Source organism: Delphinus delphis, chromosome 6, assembly GCF_949987515.2.
Source record: "Delphinus delphis chromosome 6, mDelDel1.2, whole genome shotgun sequence".
NCBI lineage: Eukaryota > Metazoa > Chordata > Mammalia > Artiodactyla > Delphinidae > Delphinus > Delphinus delphis.
In genome coordinates this window covers 9,993,846-10,015,047 of record NC_082688.1, presented here as the reverse complement: position 1 = coordinate 10,015,047, position 21,202 = coordinate 9,993,846, and the positions used below count along the sequence as shown (strand labels likewise).

Sequence of the window (21,202 nt, the reverse complement as noted above, 5' to 3'; positions counted from 1 at the left end):
TCTCTCCCCGTCTTTCAGAATATTCCTATGCATGCCCAGTTTTTTAAGTAACAGGTTCCGCATCATCTTCCACTCTCGGGACTCCATGGTCTTCCATAAAAGCTAAGGAACAACTTGGAAACCCACTTCTAAACTTAGCAAAGGACGGATGGGTCTTAACTTTGGGGAAGGCAGGGTAGTTAAGCTATAGATGAGACTTGAGATCTAGACCCAAACAGAAAACTGCCTATTGCAAATCTCAATTTCTCTCCTAATTCTTGCCCAAACGCTGGATCAGATATTTCACAGAGAAAGACTATTTTGCACGTTTTCCCCTGGAAAGGCCAGATTGATAACTTTAGGTCACACTGTGTAATGAGAGGCAGGGTATATATTAGAAGCGATACAGCCTGATGATTAAGGGCATGCACCTGGGGCCAAATTGCCTCAGTTTAGTCCTGGCTGAGAAACTTAGCTGTATGACTTTGGGCCAATTTACTTAACCTCTCTGTTTCATCTACAAAATGGGGCTAATAATAGCACCTAGTTTATAGGCCTGTCTGAGGATTCAATAAGTTAACAGTTGTAAAGCAATTAGAACATTAATAGTGTTATTTAAGTGTCAGCCGCCATCATCATCATCACCACCAGCCATATCATCAGACTTTTATATGAGATCATAACAGAACAGGGCCTACTATGTGCCAGGTACTACGTTAGGCCTTTTATAAAGATCGTCTCATTTACTCTTCGTCATCTTAGGATGTAAAGAGTATGAATCCCATTTTACAGAGGAAGAAACCATGACTAACAGAGGCTAAATAACTTGCTCAATGTCCCACAGGAAGTGGTGGAGCTACGATTCATGCCTAGGACTGCCCAGGCCTACAGTCTACATATTAAATACCACAGTGGCTCACTCATAAGTTCTTAATATATGTCTGTTGATGACAATCAAGATTATGACAACCCAGACCTACTATATATCAGACAATAGTTTCTAGCAAATGCTAATTTAATTTTCAGGCAGCTGACACAGGAGGAGAGAAAAGCAGCAGCCAAAAGCCATTTTATAGAGACAAGCTGTGAGGTCAGTTTCTATTAACACACTTTGGCCAAAGAGATGATTATATAAAAATATGAGAGGCTCTTTCACACCAAATAGGACACAGTTCTCAAGGCAACATCCTCCCTTTGGAAAGAGTTTTTAAAATGTCACAGCTGCACATGGAGCTACACACCCTCTCCTTCACAGCAGAGGAGAACACAAAAGGAAGATTCTGGGAAGCAGTTACTCTGCAGCAACAAGAAAACCTGCTTGGGCATTCCGATGATGTATTTATTGCAGTAAAACCACATCACCGAATGGTCTAGGAACAAAATACTGCTCTGGGCACTTTGGGAGGGTTCCAAGTTATAATACCCAGGCAGGATTTTTATGGGATTTTGTAAACCCGAGGCAAACATCTTAACACCTAAGTTTCAAAGAAAATCTGTAGTATCTGTTGGATGGTGGATACACGCTCAGTTCAGCTTCCTCGATCTCTTTAATCCTTGACTGAAACATAAAAGCATGTGGCATGCCATTCTTTAACAGCAGAGAGCCAGCTGACAGTTGAAATCTAACGGGAAGGAAGGGCAAAAGCCTAAAGAGAGAGAAGCCATACGCCCCTATCACCCTGCATCTTATTTCTAAAGGCCCATGGGAGAAACCTCCTTCAGACCTCCCTATCTGGAAAAGCTGTACTTCCTCAGAGCAACTAGCTTGTTCTGTACCTTTAGACAGTTTAACATAAATCTTGTAACTAACTGATACTGTTTTCCTTTCTCCTTTGCCCAGGAGGAAGCTCAGCACTAAATGTATGATGACTGGACACTCATTTCTGTGTCAGTTAATCCTCTGGACCTTTATTTCCATTTTCTTTCAAGTAGTTTTTCAATTCATTCATTTTTTAATCCCATCAATGTATTCCAACTGCTTTTGGGATTGAAGTGGGATATAAACAAATTAAACTATCATTATTATTGCTGAGCATGGGAACAAGTTGGAGGACCACCTATCTGGAAAATGATAAAGGAAAAGGCTGAACACTTTCATGAATATACCTTCACGTCGGCTGTTTTCTATTCGCCAGCTTAAAGAGCTGCTTTAATCTGAAAGAGCTGCTTGTAGCCAGAAAAAGTATGAGCAAGTATGAAAAGTATGAGCAAGAGGAAAAGCTGGGTTTTGAGTAGAAAACTCCTCTGTCTGCACCCTCTCACTATGCATTCTGGGGAAGTTACTCAATCTCTGTGTATTTTCTCATCTGTAAAATGAGAATAACACAACTTCCTTGAGAAGGAAGGAGCAGGAACCGCTGTGGTGAGGCTTAGGTGAATGCCTAACCTCAGAGTCACAAGAGGCTAACAGCCCCGTTAAGGGAAGATACACAGTGGCAGGGAACGCTGGCACCAGAGCAGATGTCCGTACCCTTTCTCACGTGTGTCCAAGGTAGGAGTGTGGGGTAGGAGGCCATGCAGATCTATTTAAACAAGCTTGCTTTTAAGTTATAAGCAGCATTTAAGATCGGAGACTTGTTCAGCAGCCAAGATTCCTAAAGTTCCTTAGTCTCTCTGGTCCTACGAATACAGTCTAAAAATGGCGAGTAAATGTCAGAACCCACTGAACAAACCACGGCAGCACAGATGTCAGAAGATTTGTGGTGTTACGGTGTCATCCATACATTCATCTAACAAACATTTTAGGAGCATCAGCAATGTCCCAGACACAGAGATGAATAATCAATGATTCCTGACCTCAAGCAGGCTGGGGGAGGTGGCAAGACACACGCGAGCAGATGAAATTGTCAAAGAGCCCCAGTCAGTGCTCTTCCCCAGGCAAGGACAAGGTGCCGTGGGAATACAGAAGAGGGGACAATGAACTTCTTCTCTGAGGGGGAGACATCTGAACTGAGTCTTGAAGGAGGACCGGGAGCCGGGAGAGGGCAGGGGAAGTACTGCATTCCTATAGAGGGAACAGAATGTGCAAAGGCAAGGAGGTACTGAAGAGCCCACGTGGACCAAGGGAAACTCTGCGTGCAAAGGGCCTAGGCTCTGTGGGGTTTCAAGGGGAAGCTGGCGCTGGGATGCTTGGCCCAGACTGTTGGTCAAAGTCTAGATTCTCTCTTATAAGCAACAGATGCTCACAGAGCAGGGGAGTAACACAATCAGCTTTATACTTTGGTACACTTCTCCTGGCGGCACTGCCAACAACGGGCTTGAGGAGACTGGTGGCAGGGAGGCCTGCTTGGCAGGCCGTACCAAGACTTGTCTGCTCTATGGCAGGGGCCGGCTGAGTCCCAAGTCCCTCACTGAGCCAACGCCAAAGCCATAACCGACAAGCTGACGCCGTCAATATCAGAGCTCAGCCCTAACGTCAGCTACGCTAAAATGTTCGCATCTAGTGACAGCTCCATCACTGATAGCTCTTCCTCTAGGGGTGACTGTAATCATTTTCTGTTTGATCTTAATACAAGCACCGAATCATATTCAAGTGATAACCACTAGTAGCTTATACTCCCGCCCAGGCTTGGACTGGATAATCTGGAATTTAAATAATAAAAAAGAACATGCTGACATGACAGTAAGGTCACACTTTATCCTCCTCCAAGCCAATATATAATTTGCTCTCAGTCAAACAGCCAAATATAATCAAATTAAATACCATTCCTATTACAAAAGAAGAAAGACCAAGGCTGTTCCAATAAACCAATTCTCCTGCCTAGTTAAACTGCAAAACCTTCAGGAAAGGTTTTGAAAGCATGACCCATCAGTTCTAATTTTTAAAACTTATCCTTTCAGTCAAGACTAGAAAAAGGCCCATTCCAACTTTTATCTTTACCACAAAGTGCTGTTATCTTGGCCTGATGTCAGGAGCTCTATCTCTCTTTCTGCTGACAAGCAGAGAGGAGAAAGATAAGATTGGAAACGAATCTCACTTCTCTGAGTAAATAAATAATCAATACTCATCTAAATGTAAATGAGAAGGTAGCCCCCTCTGATAACAGCACTCTTATCAGAGAGCCAATTTTCTTCAGACATTTGGCCTCAACCAAATCACCATCATTCAGCCCCAGCCTAATGGCAAAAAATCGTAACTAAATTGAACCGATCACCAGAGATCAACTAAGTTCGGCCCTGGCCACTTCAGGTTCAAATGTTTGGGAATGCAATTTTGCCCCCATTAACTTTCAATAGCAATGAAGAACAGACTGGTCAAGGGGTCAGTTTGTGCAATAAACAAACCTCAGAAAGGGGGCCGGCCAGAGAAGATGAGCAGGAGTGGGTTTAAGTGTTTAAACAATGTTATAACTGGAGCCAACCCCAAAACTGTGAAGAGAAGCCTGCTTCTATGGGGTGGGAAGACAGCATTCTTTCCTTTTATCAAAGGCTTGGTTGAAACTGAGGAGACAATGATGATTAAACTTTATTAAAGCAAATGTAAACAAAGAAAAAGAGATATTAAGAAGCTACAGAAGCTAAAAATAACCTAAGGTTGGAATGATCAATTTCCTCCAACTAATTTGTATCAGACTTACATCTGACCCAGCAGTGCTGCACTGACCTGATTTTACTGAAATAGGACACCGTCTGCAAGACAAATCACTTTAAAACCACTGCACTGGGGTTTCCATTTCTTTGCTGCAAGACTCAATTCACTGCTGATGAGAGTATTGGAGAAATTATGACCATTATTGATAGGACAGCAAGACCATTTTTACACAGTAGTCTTCAAGTCAACAGAAAGCTTGCACCGGACCATTAATGAAGGTGTCAGCTAGAATCAGAAATTAAAGACAAAGGCTGGGAAAGGACTAATTTTTAGAGCACGTTTAAGGACACCATATACACAGAAGCGGCAGCCATTCATCCTCTTAGGAGTAACAGAGCCTAAACAAGCATCAGCTGAGGAGCAGGCGGCTCTGCCTACAATTAGGGAAAGGAAATGCTTCTTTTCTTTTCTGCCTGGCCCTGGAGTTCTAAGAGCACAGGCTCTCGGCATTATCAGCTTCAAATCTTTACCAGCCAAAGGAGGACATGTCCGGTATGAGGCAGAACTATTCAAAGTGTAACCATCTTGATATATCTGGTTTTGTGACTAGCAGTAATCTTTTACCAAGATGTCTGCACGACTACTTGTATTTCCCAGCCAAAAAATTCCTGTATATCCTGGCTCCTCCAGTACCTCTTCAGCGCAGTTCCTCAGAACTATCTGAGAGGCTGTCTCCCAGGGGAGAGAGTAAGGTCCCCAAATAAAACTGAAACTCACTGCTCAAAACAAAAACGGACAAAAAGTGTAACCACCTCTGTTCCTGCTGTGAGTATCTAATCCTAGAAGGTGGACATGTGGTGGTTTAAGTGTGGGTTTTGGAGTTAGAAAGACTTGGGTTAAAATCTTGGCTCTCTTACAAAAGCTCTGTGACACTGGGCAAGTCAGTTGATCTAAACCTTCGTGGAGTAATTGCAAAGATTATGCAGAACACAATGCCTAGGACATAATAAGCAGTCAATAAATGCCAGCTGTATACTACTATGCAAATTTTAACCAAATCACCAATTTGCCCTTTTAGAAAATAACAACAGTGACTGACATTGAGGACTTCCTTGGCCCTTAGCAAAGTCCTTTACATGCATTAGCTTTCCAAATCATAAAACAATGAGGTAGGCCCTATTCTAATCCCCATATTACAGAGGAGGAAAAAACACTGTGGCCAAGTCACGTGTCCACAGCGAGGCCAGAAGAATCCAGGTGTGTGATTCCAGTGCCTGTGCTCTTAACCACACTGCTATGCTGTGTTCCAGAAAGAGCATTCTATAATCTTCTTGATCTCTGGGTTAAAAAAAACAATTGTAAGGTTGAGATCATTTATCAATTCAGAAAGGAGTGAAGATGTTGGGTGGGAAACTAGGAGGAAGAGAGGGTGGGTAGCTGGTCTCACATGAGGGGGTTGAAACTGAGAGCCCCTCAGTCCCCATGGCGGGCACCTGTCTGCCAAGCACTTCAAGTGAGCGCCATCCGCTTGCCTGATTCTGTCGTGGGGAGAGGGGGCCTTTTTGTAAGTTAAATGATTTACAGAGTTACTGCCTCAATCCACAGTTCTGAAAGTGTGATTTCTTTAGGGTTTAACTATACCCATTTCTAGTCTTGTTACAACTTTTTTATTGCGATAGAAAACATTTACTGGAAATATGTTACTGCTATTACCAGGTCATAAAATAAAAAGAAAAATAGTTTATGTATTGCCATCATTTCCAATCATCAATCAGAAAGTGCCAAGAGGGGGAAAGGAAAGGGCGTACAGCTGAGATTTCCTTCTTTGTGCAGGAGAAAATGCAGGAGCATCGTAATTCTTGAGAACAAATTTCTTCTTGAACATCCAGCCTTGCAGAAGCGCTCCTGGGAGGAGTCGGGAGGCACACCTTTGGCCACCTCCCTCCTCTCTGCAGCCCTGTCTGACTCCCTGTCAGAATCAAGAGCTCTTTCACCCCAACCTCCTTTGGGCCGTGTTCCTCTCAGTGCCCGGAGCAGGCTGGATTAGAAGCACTGCTGTCTACTTTTCGTTGTTCTCCCCCGGCCTCCCAATCAGGGCACTCTTAAAGATGGGGGTGGAGGGGCTTTCTAAAAAACCTAACTCTACTCCCAGAGCTCCAGCACAGCAACAGATTCTTTGTACATGCTTAATAATCTCTGTTAAATAGAATGACTTCAACAAGGTGGCATTTAAAATTGAACAACCTTGACCAATGAAGGACTCTAGCCTAAGAAACATTACTCCAAGCACACAATGATGTATGTTCAAAGATGTTCACTGCAGCACTGTTTCAATAGTAAAAAGTGCACACGATCTAAATATCCTCCAGTAGGAAACTATCAAATAAATACGGTGTATCTGTACACTGGGATGCTATGGAGCTGTTAAAAAAATTAAGCTAAGTTAATAAGACATGGGAAGATTTCTATGATACATTATGAAATTTAAAAAGATATGGAATGTATAGTATATATTCCATTTTAATAAAGTAAAACCCCAGCTATATATGTGCATTTATATCTGTGTGTGCATGTAAATTTGTTGAAAACACACACACACACACACACACACACACACACACACACAAGCACAATCTGGAAGGATATGAACCAAACTGCTCTCACGGTTATTCTGTTACCGTAGAATTACCTTGGGTGCAGGATGCAGCAGTAGCAAAGATGAAGGCTTTCACTTTTTTTTTTTTACTTTATAGACTTCCATCTTGTTTGGCTTTTTGACAGTGGGCATATGATTAGCATTACTACTGTCATTAAAAATCCAATTTTAAAAAATGAGGTTGAACAATCTTAGAGATGATTCCAGCAGGATCAGACTAGGGACTGTGGCCCCTGGAGCCTCCTCCCAGATCATGTGGGCTCAGTGGCTGCTGGGGAGACACCTAAACAGTTCGGGAGCCAGGGACTAAAATGGCAGAGAGCCTGTTTAGGAGTTCCCGTGGTCCTAAGTCAAGCCACGGAGTGGACCACAGAGGTTTCCAGAGCTGCTCAAAGGAGCTGGGCAGCAAAGGTGAAGATGACTGGAGCATCTGGGGCTGGGCTGCTGGTGCCCAGAGGCCATTCACAGAGAGAGCCAATGACCACAGACCAAGGGTCAGATTGCCCACCTAGTCTGGACAGCTATGCCTGCCCTGTCCTCCTCATGGATTCTGGATGGTACTGTGGAAAACAAGAGTGATCCCATACTGTCTCTGTCTGGCCTCCTCAACCTCCCTCTACAGCAGTCCTGATGCCTTCCTCCATTCAGGCTTTGAGACAAGAGGTGGTGTGTCAGCAGTCCATCCCTGCAGCCCAGGTGTTGGGAGAAGGTCTGATATGATTCCTGCCCTAGGCTCAATATTGTGTGTGTGTTTGTGTGTATGTGTGTCTAGGGAGTCCTCTGCAACCTCTGCCGACCCCACAACATTTGAGAGGGTATGGTGTAAGGGTTATAAGCCAGACTGCTTGGGTTTGAATTCTCAGCTCTACCACTTACTGGCTGTGTGACCCTGGGCAATTCACTTAACCTTTCTGTGCCTTACTTTCACATCTGTAAAAGAGGGATAATAACAGAACCTACCTCTTAGAGTTGTTCCAAAGATCCAATAAGTCATGCGTCTAGGTTGCTGCCTCTGCTTTCCAAGCAGCACTGGGGGTGGGGGGGGGGCGGGCAGGGGTGCTTCTAGTTCTCCAGAAGGGGGCTGGAACCTCTAAAGGTCTGCCACATTGGTCTCATCTCCCTCTTCTCCACCTCCCACCTAATGACATAATAATCCAGAAATATCCTCCAAAACTATGTCATTTCAACCCTCTGTCTGGAATAATCTTCCCTCTACTTCAGTTTTCTAGCACTCATTCTCTCCTTGAGGAGTCAAAACTCTGCTCAGGTGCCACTGCCTCGGGACTCCTCTGTGCTACTCATACTAAAAAGAGCTCTGCGTGGGCCTGTTTCTTGTACTTGCTGCATCCAAGTTGAGGGTGGGAGCACATTTTCGTATCCCTGCCTTCCTAGGATGGCCACGGTACAAGGGCTGTTAGTGAATATTTGGTGACTAGCCTGAAGCCCAGCCTGCTTGCCTACCCTCCTGATCATCTCTTGCTCCTAAGCTCTACCTCCATCTGACTCCAAATGTCCCCTCTGTCTGGATACTCCCAATAGTGCCCCAAATCTGACTGGGTTTCCTGGGGATGGGTGGAGCTAGTGTGGATCAAGCTTTGGACACTGGCTGGAGAATGGAAGACCCCCACTGACATGCGCCAGTCTCGCCTCCCAATCAGGCCATTCCCTTACCCAGGCCTGTCTTCTCCAGCCACAGCAACCTGTCCTAACATGCTTCCTACCAGAGTGATCTGAGCTACCACACACAAGCCTAAATGGAACACGTTAACATCAGAACGAGAAGAGGTAAAGCCTGGGCAACCTAAAACTTCAGAACTTGGAAAAGGCTGGAAGCCACTGGCAAGGAGACTCTCTTACACCAGCTCAGGCGGGGAGGGTGCTGGAAGGGCCAGACGCTTTACCACCCTGAGGAGTGCTAACAGTGCATAACCTGTCACCATCTAGCTGGTGTGGATGCACTTCCCTTTGGAGAAAGGAGTCCAGATATTACTTGTAAAAAAGAAATATTTTTTTCTTCCTTCAAATCCAGATATCACTTGTTAGAGAGAATGGAAATCTTTAACACTGTCCCTTAGCATCCAATTTTTCAATCCAATCTGTTTCTCTTAACTTGAGTCACTGTGACATTACCGAATTTTACATAGTTATCTGTTGCTCTGGAAAGAAATACAGATGGTTTTTGTGGAAATAAACAGTCATTTATTTTAAACAATTGTAAAATAGTTTATGGAAACAAGTGGGGTAATGCATTCAAATAAATGCCAAAAGTGGTTGATGGGGAGCCAGGGTGCTAAATCACACTGCTGAGGAATTCAGCTGTGGGGAGCAGACAGTAAATCCAGAGTGACAGGACTTCCCGTGATGGCAAAGGTTTCTGACACCCAGCCCAGTACTCAAAAACCACAGCAGTTCAGACCCATTTTCCTTAACACAGCCTTGACAGCAGCGAAATTAGTGAATTTAGTCACAAGCACCTAAGAACGAAAACAAAAGGAACGAACAAAAAGGAGACTTCATTCGTCCGCAGCCCTTTCTGAGTTATATAAAGCAGTGACTCCAACCTGAGTCAATGGAGAGCAAGCTTAGGGCCAACTGTTTTCAGTCGTCAGACTTTGTTATGATACAGTGGAATCCGAAGGCTTCCCTTCAAATCTGCTTACGCCAGAGACTGGCTTGGGTAAATAATACCCTCTCTGAACCTCAGTCTCCTCCTCTGTAAAATGAGGATGATAGTTGTATGTACTTGACAGGCCGCTGAGCAGATGCAGTGAGGCCCCAGGAGTGACAGCATTCTGTAAACAAAGCTGGTGCCAGCTGCCCTGGTGGAAGGGGCTCCTAGCCCTGGGCAGGACAGCAGGCCTCCACCACACCCCAAGGAAGCACCACTGACAGTGAATGGCTTGAGCCTGCCTTGTGGGAAGGGAAAGAACTCCAAGCACTTTTTTGCTTCTAATTTTATAGGACAATCAACTATAAACTTGTTAACCTTCCCTTCTCAAACCTTTTCCTTGTACCTGGGTTTCCAGTGATGACACGAGTCTCCCAATGAATTAACTCAGTTGTTCATCAAACATCTACCAAACTCCTACCACGTGCCACACCCTGAGCTAGACGCTACAGATGCAAAGATGAGTAACACTGACTCTGGCCTTTGAGGATTCTGCACAGTGAACAAGGCCTCCCAAGTTTGGAGTACTTCTTAACCAGCCTTCCTCCTTGTTGCTGACATTAGGTCAGCCCCCAAGTTCTGCAGACACTACCCACTCACCAAGTCTCCCTGGCATGCTTATCACCCAGCCCACAGTGACGGTCTCCCACCCTGCCTCCTGGCCTCCAGCCATCCATTCCCCACCCTATAGTCAGAGGGTGCTCTCTGGAGTCAAACTCTGAAGGTTTATCACTTCCGGGCTTCCAATCCTTTCACAAGCTCCCCACGGCCAACTCCTCACCCTGCTCTCCAAACAGTCTATCCATCTTACTTTCCTGTTCCCCTATGTCCTCTGTGATCCAGCCAAACTGGTCTCCTCACTATCTGGTGCACACACTCTGTGGTCTCCCACCTCCACGTCACTGCTGTGTGTTCCCTGTGCCCACACCGCCTGCTCCTCCAGTCTGTCAAATCCACATCCCTCCTCTACGGTTATTCCCCAAGTCTAATCTGGCCTCCACAATGGGCAAAAAGTTGTACCACTTAACATTCCTCTCACCTGTGGGCTCTGCTCCAGGGCAAGAGGATTTCTGCAATTCCAGGCCAACCAAAGTCAAGGCTTCCTTTTTTTTTACTCTAGCCTTGGCCTTCCTGTCTCATTCAGGTAACTGCCCTTGATCCTGGCCCAGCACTGCCCAGGACCCTGTCCCCAGGCCTGGTGTCCTGCTAGGTTCTCAGTGTGCCTCTCTGAAAATCCTGCCCGCCCAGATGCCACCCACCTGCTTGGATTTCCTTGTTCATATATTACACATGTAATTTATCTGAATTCAACCACATGTGCTTGATAAAAATAAGGGGAAAAAGAGGTGGAGACATGACCAAGACAACACCTGAAATAGTTTGGAGAATTCCACTTGCCGTGACTCAATGAGGCCCAGGAGAGTGAGTGTGAGGTAACAGTCTTATTCATCTTTGCAACTACGAGACTTGGTAAATGTGTGATGAATGACTAACTGAATTAACCAGGTGGATGGTGGTGTCTCAGTTTTCCAGTTCCTCTTACAGTGTGAGCATCTTTCTGTGCCAAGTTTGATTTTAGTATTTATATATATGTACTTTTAGTTTTCATCTGTTCTAATGCTAGTGAAAAAAGCTAGCTGTGTTGGATTTAATGAGAAAAATCACAGCACTTTGGCCTCTGACAGCTTTTTTTGTGTGTGTGTGGTACGCGGGCCTCTCACTGTTGTGGCCTCTCCTGTTGCGGAGCACAGGCTCCAGACGCACAGGCTCAGCGGCCATGGCTCACGGGCCCAGCTGCTCTGCGGCATGTGGGATCTTCCTGGACCGGGGCACGAACCCGTGTCCTGTGCATCGGCAGGCGGACTCTCAACCACTGCGCCACCAGGGAAGCCCTGACAGCCATTTTTAAGAATTTTCTTTCCTAGAGGCAATTGTGACAACAGGAATTTTGCTCACTTGTTGCCTCTGTGACTTGACCCTCTCAGGACATGGCTCTGTACTGCTGTCCCTGGATGCTGAGAGCGTCGTCTCCTTCCCTGGTCCTTGCTGCCTGCAGTTCCCCCTCAGTCTTTGTGGTCCTCGGCTATGGATTGCCCATCTGCCCTGCTCCCTGTTTCGGGGAGTCAGACCCTTCAGAGATCGGTTCCACCTGCCAACCCAGCTCCTCTCTGCCTGTCCACCTTCCTTCTAACCACCACTGTACCAACTAGGGCTGTGCTTCAAGTCAGGACACAAGCCTTAGTTAAGCATTTTTCTTATTGCTAGTACCCTGTCTGGCTCCATAATACCCAAGTGGGCTCTTGCCTCAATACCTTCCACTGGATTGGTAGGACCTTAATGGCAGGGTTCAAATCCCAGCTCCACCAAGCTTTAAGATCTTGGGATATATAAATACCCAATGGAATACTGCTCAGCCATAAAAAAGATGAAACCCTGCCTTTTGCAACAACATGGATGGACCTTGAGGGTATCATGCTAAGTGAAATAAGTCAGACGGAGAAAGACAAATACCATACGATTTCACTCATACATGGAATTTAAAAACAAACAAACAGAATAATAAAATAAATGAACAAACCAAACAAAAACACATAGATACAGAGAACAGAATAGGAGTTACCAGAGGGGAAGCGGGGTGGGGAGGGTGAAACAGGTAAAGAGAGTCAACCGTATGGTGATGAATGGAAACTAAATTTCTGGTGGGGAGCTCGCTGTAGGGTATATGGAAGTAGAAATATAATGTTGTACACAAACTTATATAATGTTATAAACCAATGTTACCTTGATAAAAAAAATAAATCTTAAAGAAAAAAGACCTTGGGAAATTACTCAAGCGCTCTAGGCACTGTTTCTTTAACTCTAAATTGGAGATAATGATAATTACTAACTCATGAAGTTGTTTTCTAGATTGAGATAATAATGTATGTAAAGCACTTAGCCTGGCACATAGTAAGTGCTCAATAAATGGCAACTATTTATTACTATATTAATACAATTTTGCACACTTTACCATGTCAACTCTGAAGCCATCCAACAGGTAAGAAGCTGAATTATACATCCTCAAAGCCAATTGTGACTTATAACCTAAGATGTTAAAATATGCTTCTCCTTGTGCTAAAACACACAAAACAAAAAGGCAAATGCAATGGAAAAGATGGCAGTAGAGGAGGTAGAGGAGTCGTGGCTGCCAGCCATTTCCTTTCTGGGAGTTTTCCCTTTTGTTAGATCTATTATCTTGGAGTTGGGCTGCCCTGCTGGCTTTCCATTTGCCTTGCTAATAACAGTAAATCCAGCAACTTCCACTGCAGCTCCTGTCTCCTTCAGCTGACTCTGAGGCCAATCAGCATTTCCTCTCTGCTCAAGTCTGATGTTCCCTGGGAAGTCCTGCTGAAGACAAAATTTATGACAAAAGTTTCTCCAGCTTTTAACCCTTCTGCCTATCCAGACCCAGATGCAAAGTGCTCCAGAGGAATGCTAGGTCATTCCTACATGTGCATGCCTATGTTCTCACTGATGCTTTGCTTCTCTGACAAGGGGCCTCAGACCCCTGGAAAAGCTCAAATGAGCAGCTGGGCAGACAGATGCACACATTCTGGGCCATACCTAATGTGGACTAAATTTGAGCTGGTTCTTTAGCAGCTAGAGTCTCTGCTGAACCAGGACTCAAAGCAGTCATATGCATTAAAAAAAAAGCGTTACATTACAAAATTTTGAGTATGACTGGGTCTCATAACAGTGAAATTGAAGGGAGGGGACAGGACTAATATTTACTGAGTAATAAATAACAGCTAAGTGCTCAGTGTTTGACATGGATCTCTAATTCTCACAACAATGCCATGAAGAAGATACTATTATTATTCTCATTTATAGATGAGGAAAATGAGGTTCAAACAAGCTAAGAAACTCACCAAAGAGCTAGAAAGAGTAACAGGAGCAAGAGTGGAACCAGGGAGGTGTTTCTAGAACCCAGGTATTAAGCTTCAGTTAAGACTACCAACCAGTAACCTGTGATCTAGTTGTGACCTATTTTAGTAAAGAGCAAACTAAAGCAAAGGAGCTCAGAATGGGAGAATGACATGACCACGGTCACCCAACTAGTAGTGACAGGGCCAGCTTTAAGCCAATAAAGGAAGCCTGCTCCTGTGTTCTACAACAGCCATGCCCTGAAATAAATCCTCCAAGGGCTGCAGAGGAGGAGAGAGAACTGCTTCAGGATCTTGGGAGACAACGGGGTGGCGCTCCACAATCTCTTCAGCTGGAGAGAGAACAATGGCTGTCAGCCGAGGCTCCAGCTCACAGGCAAAGGCAGCAGTGGTGCAGCGGCCCCACCAGGCCCTTATGGACCTGGCACGAAGAAGGGTCTCATTACAGGGTTTTCATTTTAAGTAAGTTCGAGCCTTCTGGGACAGCTACATTCTAGCTCAATGGGCTTTTCTACGACCTCTTTTTTTTTTTTTTTTTTTCCTACGACCTCTTTTCCACCTCTCCACAGAAGTTAGATGATACACTTAACCAGATTAGTAGATTCAGTAAACTAATTTTTGTCTCAATTTAAAAAAAGAAAAGAAAAAAAAGTGTCAACATGTACATGTGACAGCTGTTTGGGACTCTAATGTTATGGAAAAGCAGCTGTTTTCATTTATATCTGAGATACTAGTCATTCTTAGAATGGGACAGAGTACTCAGCTAATAGCTTGTGCTTTAACCTATGGAAAATACAGGTCACAGAGACAAAATATGTTGGCAAAATCACAATATAATGGTTATACTCATATAACATTTTGGTCTTAAAAGGTTTGGAAATGTTTATAAGGGGAAGCAAATATTTAATAACAATGTTCTCATAGAAAACTGACATCAATACAATGAAATGGATTGTGGCTTTTAGGAGAAAGGAAGTTTCCAAATAGAGAAAGTCCATGTAGGTAAAGGGAAGAAAGAGAAAGCTTTCTAAGCTCTAGAATTTGAAAGTAAGCTGTCTTCTGTTTACAAATTTTAAAAACTATTCTTACTCTTATCGAAGTAACCTGTATCTACAGTTTTATAGTTATAAGTACTATAATAAAAACCAGTTAATTCCCTGCCCATCCCCAAGTCCTTCCTTACTGGTAGTTAGTTTAAACTTTTTTGGCTGTTTCTTCTGGTACTCACTTTCACATTCTTTTTTTTTTTTTTTTTTTTTTTTTTGGCGGTACGCGGGCCTCTCACTGTTGTGGCCTCTCCCATTGCAGAGCACAGGCTCCGCAGGCTCAGTGGCCATGGCTCATGGGCCAAGTCGCTCTGCGGCATGTGGCATCTTCCCTGACCGGGGCATGAACCCGTGTCCCCTGCATTGGCAGGTGGACTCTCAACCACTGCGCCACCAGGGAAGCCCTCACATTCTTTATTAGCATTCCTATTCAGCTGTTTTTAATATTATTATAAATATCAGACAGCATCTATTAACTGCCGCTACATAAGGTGAGGATTTAACGTGTGCTCGCTCTCCCTCTCCTCTCCTCTCCCACCCCTCTTTAGAAAGTGTCTTTCTTCCTCGTTTCCTCCCTCCCTTCCTTCCTTCCTTTCTTTCCTGTAATACAGTGTGGGCAGTAGCTTCCTCCCACAGGGCACCCTTACTTGATTATCAATACTTAAATGTCTGTTTGGGGTATACTCCTCTGGCTCCCAAAGCACTCATTAGAGACCGATGTTAGTAAGGGAACCTGGGAGGCAACACTAATTTTGACTGATCTGCATTGCATTTCATTTTTATGATATTTACATTTTCATTCAATGATCTGATTCTCTAAGGAAGTCTGACCTCCAATAATCAAAGTGCAGTAAATCCATTCCCAAATAGAAAGTGGGCAGCCTTGGGCCTGGGCTGGAGGGAGTGAAGCAGCTGTAGGCTGCAGACTGGCTTTTGCTACTTCTCCTTAGTTCATTCCACAAAATGTGTTAGCCAGCTATGGTGCTGGTCAGGTCCAGGGCTGGTAAACCAAAAGGAACCCATTTTTCTCCACGAAGGGCTTTCCTTTTACTCAAATGAAAGCTCGCCACCCCTATCCTAAGCTGTCTCCCAAAGGAAAGGAGGGTTCTCATCCTTTGCCTTAGTAAGGGACTCACCAACATCTGGCGAGACCGACGTATTAGGAACTTACTGGGGAGAGGCCCATGGCACCTCTGACACTAGGCTGAGTGGCTGAGGGACAGCGTTCTCTCTAGCTTCCAAGGCTGAGATATGGCCCATGTTTCTTAATTTCCATTGTGGTCCTGGATGGAGTCACTCAGTGTTCATGAATTCACCCAGCTCTTGCTGCCCTGTCCACTTCTCCCTGCACCAGGGAGCGGTGTTGTTAGCCAATTAGGAGGTGCATGGAAACGACCTGCTGAAGTGGGAAGACTGAGGTAATGCCCTGTGCTGGGGGTGAGACGAACTCCCTTCAATTCACAAAACTGGGTTCTTTTTGTCAGATAAAGGACAGACTAAAAGCTGGAAGTAAGATTCCCTATCAAATGCATCTTGTTGGCTTGCTTACTTTTTATTGGCCATCTCCCCACTGGGGTGAGAGCTCTCTAGGAACAGGCCTGGTCATTCTTCACCACTGCCTGCAACACAGTAGAGATTCCATAAACATTTACTGAGTGAGGAGTCTGGTGCTGAACACACTGTGCTCAAGAGGTCTGCAGGACCCTCGGGATTTTTCAGGCTTAAATCACACTTCGTCTTAACTTCATCGTAATTCACGTTGTTCTATTAAATGCAGTGTGCCACAAACAAAGGGTGGAGGAAGGCGGGGGTTATGATTTGGTATTTCTATGATTATGCGGTGACAGTTTTGGGGAAGACTGAGGAGTTGCAACAGACCACCTTGTATCTTTTGCAGCAGTTGGGTTTTAATCACATCTCACTGGCTTTGTATTTGAAAAAACTGGTTCGCTGGCACAGTCGAGTCTACGCATCTTGCCGACTGGCCTGCCGTGATCAGGAGCTAGGTAACGAGCGAAGGAGGCTCCAATACGTCCTCCCCAGCCCTGCCTCCACTGCCACTCCAATGGCTTCTGATTTTAAGCCATCTTTGTCTCCGGGCATTACTGTCATTGTAAGGCAGAAAAAGAAATGCCCTCACTGAAGATGATTTTTCTTTTTTCTTAACGCATTTAGAGCTGTTGCAGAAAGTCCAGTATTTGTGACGTACTCAAAAAGGAAAAGCTCATTATGGAAAATAGTTACTGAAATTCTTAACACTGCCTTTTAAATTGCTTATGTGGAAAGACCAGCTCCACTGCCGGGCCTTGGAAAGCAGTGAGAAAGGAGTAGGTGTCTCAGGTCCCTGGCTGGTCTTGGAGAAGCCTTCTGTGGTGGGGTAACTGTTCTCAACTGATGGTTTCTCACAGCAAGTGTCTAAACTCAGTCCTGGCAGAGGAAGAGTTTTCCTCACAACTACTAACAGGATGAACACACTAATAGCCTGCCTGAAGAAAGAGGGTCTTCTACTTCCTCTGGGGGAGATCAAGACTCTTGGTGGAGAGAATCAAGGGGTGGAGGCAGCACCCCAAACCTCTCTGTCTGTAATCATTCACTCAAAAATCATACTGGTATTTACTTCTATTTCCTCTTTTAAATGTTTTCTGAAAAGAAGCAACAGGCTCTGTGAGCTACTCACTGTTAATACAAACACTTGTAAAAATCACTTGTAAACATGTTTGTTACAGGCAATTATAGGTTGTTCACTTTGTCTCTAGTATCTTTTCATAGTAAATTAAATTTGCTGATATAAGCTACATGATGAATAAGACCTGTGATCATTAACCCACCCCTACATAGATGGTTTGGGTTTTGTTAGTCAAAAATCATTATAGTTGACTCTCTGGATCTAGTTTTCTCCTTGTTCAATGTAAAGGGTGCTTCCAGCAGATCCATATCCGAACAAATTCAAAGACTGGTTCTATCACAGGGTATAAGCTTTCTATAGACTTAATTCACTGGTAAACAAAAAGTACAGGCAAAGGCCAAGTCATATGGGTAGGAAAGGAAATAAATCCTAAAAAGCCAGGTTTTACAGTACGTCTAGTGTGGTAGTGGCGATAGGGATAAAGGCAGCTGATACTCACTGAGTACTCAGTACTGATTGAGTGTTTTACATGTATTTAGTCAAAAAAACAACCTTGCAAGGTAAGTAGTATTATCCCTATTGACAGAAAAAGTAACTGAAGTTAGAAAGGTTTCACTTGCTAACTTCACAGCTTGTGTGAAAGGTGCAGCTGGGGTGGGGACTTGGGCTGGTCTGGTTCCAAAGTCTACGTGCCCTTTCCATCGAATCACGCTGCCACATCCAGCTGAAGTAGGTACACTCATCTCTCTAGGGAGAAAAGCAGACTTGCCTCCACTGAGCTGTGGACCCTGTAACCTTTGCCAATGGGAAGAAGTACAGCACAGTGCTTAGGAGTATAGACTTAGGTTTAAGTCCCAGCTCCCAGCTTACTTATGACCTTGGACAAGTCCTGCAACTTCTCTGAGCTTTAGTTTTCTCCTTTATAAAACAAAAATAACACCCAATTCAAATAGTTGTTTTAAGGTTGAGATAATTTTTTAAAAAGTGTTTGGCCGATTGCCTAGCAAATTTTGAATATTCAGTAAGTGGTAACAATTATTATATTCATAACTCCACATGCTACTTAAAACCAGAGGTCAATGGAAGAAACTGTGATCTCAAAGATACTTAACATATGAAGTAATGAAAGACAAAACATCGTACAAAATGAAGATTAGTGTTTTCTATGCCATAAGGACATATATTTGTAAGTTCAGAAATTTATATTAATGTGAGCAGAATTTAAATTATATATTTGTAATTTTAATGAGTTCTTTCCTATTTTATTATGAACATTTCTAAACCACAAAAAAGTTGAAAGAAATGTACACTGAAAATCCATGTAACCACCACCTAGATACTACTATTAACATTTACTCTATTTGCTTTATCACGTATCTACCCATCAGTCCATCTTTTTTTAAAAAAATGTATTTCAGAGTAAGGGGCAGGTGTCAGTACATTCACCCCTGAACACTTCAGTGTGCATAACAGTAACTGGTACTCAACATTTGTTTAAGAATCTTTTTTTATATTTTGGTAAAGTTTACATACAATGGTACGCACACATCTTACAAGTACCACTTGATAGTTCTGGCAAACGCATATACCTGTGACATCAGCTCCTGTCAATATACAGACTATTACCTTTACTCCAAAAAGTTCTCTCATCTGCATTACATTTTAAGTGGGGAAGCTGTGGTACAGGAGAAAAAAATGGGCTCAAGAATTAAGGGATCTAGGTTCATATCTCATCTACATTACTCATTAGTAACACACACAGGTATGTATACATACACATAACATATATGCACACAGCTTCAGTTTTCTCGACCACAGAAAAGAGATAATGCCCATCTCACAAGGTTTCTGTAGAGATTAAATACAAAAATTCTTGAATATAATAACTATTCAGTAAACGTAACCACAGGTTACTTTCTCTCTACCCTCCCTTCCACACTCTCCCCATTTCTCAGGATGTTGTCTTCAAAGAGAAAACAGTAAGGACAAAAAAACCCCACAACAGTTAAATGAGAGGTGAAGGAAAAAGGCATCTCTCCGCATAGGCAGTCCTCTCCCGATTTATCCACCGTGACTTCAGCTAATTAAACATCTGTCTCAATGGTCTCCTCAGCAAATTAGTCATCCCCACTTTGTGACACTGATTGTTGGTTGCAGCCTTTTCCTCACTTGCCACCATTCCCAGAAACTTCTAGGAGTTTACTCACCAGGCACATGGCAAGGAATGATGCAGGGTCCCCATTAACCCCCTACAGTTGCCCTTGGTGCCAGTGCTGTTCATAATGCTGCCAGACGTGTCCTTAGATGTGCCTCCCCAAAATAAACCTGTTAAGGGGTGAGGGCTTTTTTGTCTACATTTCTGATTTCCAGTATGATGCATTTTCTAAGTGCTATATATATGTACCAGACTAAAATATTTAACCAAAAATCTGTTTTTTAAAGTAGTTTTGATAACAAAGCTAGCAGGTAACAACATAACGTCTCAAATGAGGTGAAATGCAGTCTCATGAATTACCAGCTAGTTCTCTATAAACGCAGAAAAAAAAAGCAAGCTTTGCTGGTGAACAAATGGCCAGGAGGCAACAAGCAAAACGACCTGGTCTGGACGCATGCCTTTCTCTACATCCCGTGTGTGTGTTCGCGCACGCACACACCTGCTTGAGCTGCAAAGGGGGAGGTGGGGTGGGGAGAACTGTATCTAAACTACGGGGCACTTCTCAAAAATAGTTTTCTGAAATAGACTTCCTCTCAATCCTTCCTCCCACTAAAACAACTGAGTGACTTAAGAACTATCTTTCAGAAGGGTTAAGTGGCTAATAAAAACACTTAAAATGCTTAATTATGCTGGAAACCTAGAAATGGAAACTAAGACTACATATTAACTGCTAACCATCAGCTTGGCACAAGTTAAAGATTGATAACATTCAGTGCTGGAGGAGAGGGAGGGAAGAGACGCTCTCACATGCTCTTCGAGTGTCAAAGGATGGGTATAAACTTTGAGAGGCAATTTGTTTTTCTCAACATTTTAAATAAGTAGACCTTTGACAAACAATCTCATATTTAAAACCTAGCACAAATGTGCAATGAATACTGCCACAAGATTGTTCACTGCATGTTTTTCTAATACTGAAAATTTGGAAATAACCTAAAAGTCCACCAATAGAGAGCAAAGTTAAATAAATTTAACCAAAAAGATAAAAATGCAGTGGTCACTCTAATATAGAAGAATGCTTATGACATAGTATTGAATAAAAAAAACAAATGCAAAATCATACATATTGTATGGTGTCATTTTTAAATGACATGGATACATTTTTCATGAGTTCACTTAACAAACGCTTTTTGGGTGTCCTCTATTTGACAGGCATTCTGCTAGATGTTGTGTGTTTAGTGATTTAAGAAAACCCAAAAAACATAAAACAGGGTCCTGCCCACATGAAACTTATAGCCTGTATGTACACCTGAATGTGAAGTGAATTAAAAAAAAACAAAGGGCTCACACTGAAGAAGGAACCTTCATTTTTTATTTCACACATCTCCAAAATTTTTGTTGTCAACCACTATTTAATTTTATTAAAAAAGAAGGAAAGAAAGAAAAAAAACCCCACAACTCTTTAAGAGCCTATCTTTTGCCACCACCTTGTTGTTGTTGTTTTTCACCACCTTGTTTTAATATTAACCCCAGGAGACCTGGTGGCAGCGCCAAGCTTTTTCAATTCTCCCCCAAACTGTGCATTCAGCTCGAATAAAAGAAATCCGACTTCACCCTGGTG

At 43.4% G+C, this 21,202-nt stretch overlaps 1 protein-coding gene across 5 annotated transcripts in view; it reads right to left on the bottom strand.

Annotated features, from left to right (window-relative positions):
- Positions 1-21,202, bottom strand: part of MAPKAP1 (MAPK associated protein 1) — a 230,153-nt gene that overhangs the window by 63,110 nt on the left and 145,841 nt on the right. Inside the window, exon 9 of one of the 5 annotated variants that reach the window (XM_060014151.1) lies at positions 13,028-13,221. The exons of 3 other annotated variants lie outside the window; for them this stretch is intronic. In XM_060014151.1, coding sequence (XP_059870134.1) covers positions 13,193-13,221 — 29 coding nt within the window. In that variant the 3' untranslated portion in view covers positions 13,028-13,192. Of the gene's footprint in view, positions 1-13,027; positions 13,222-21,202 lie in introns of those variants that run through there. One more of the 5 variants, XM_060014152.1, reaches the window with a different exon arrangement.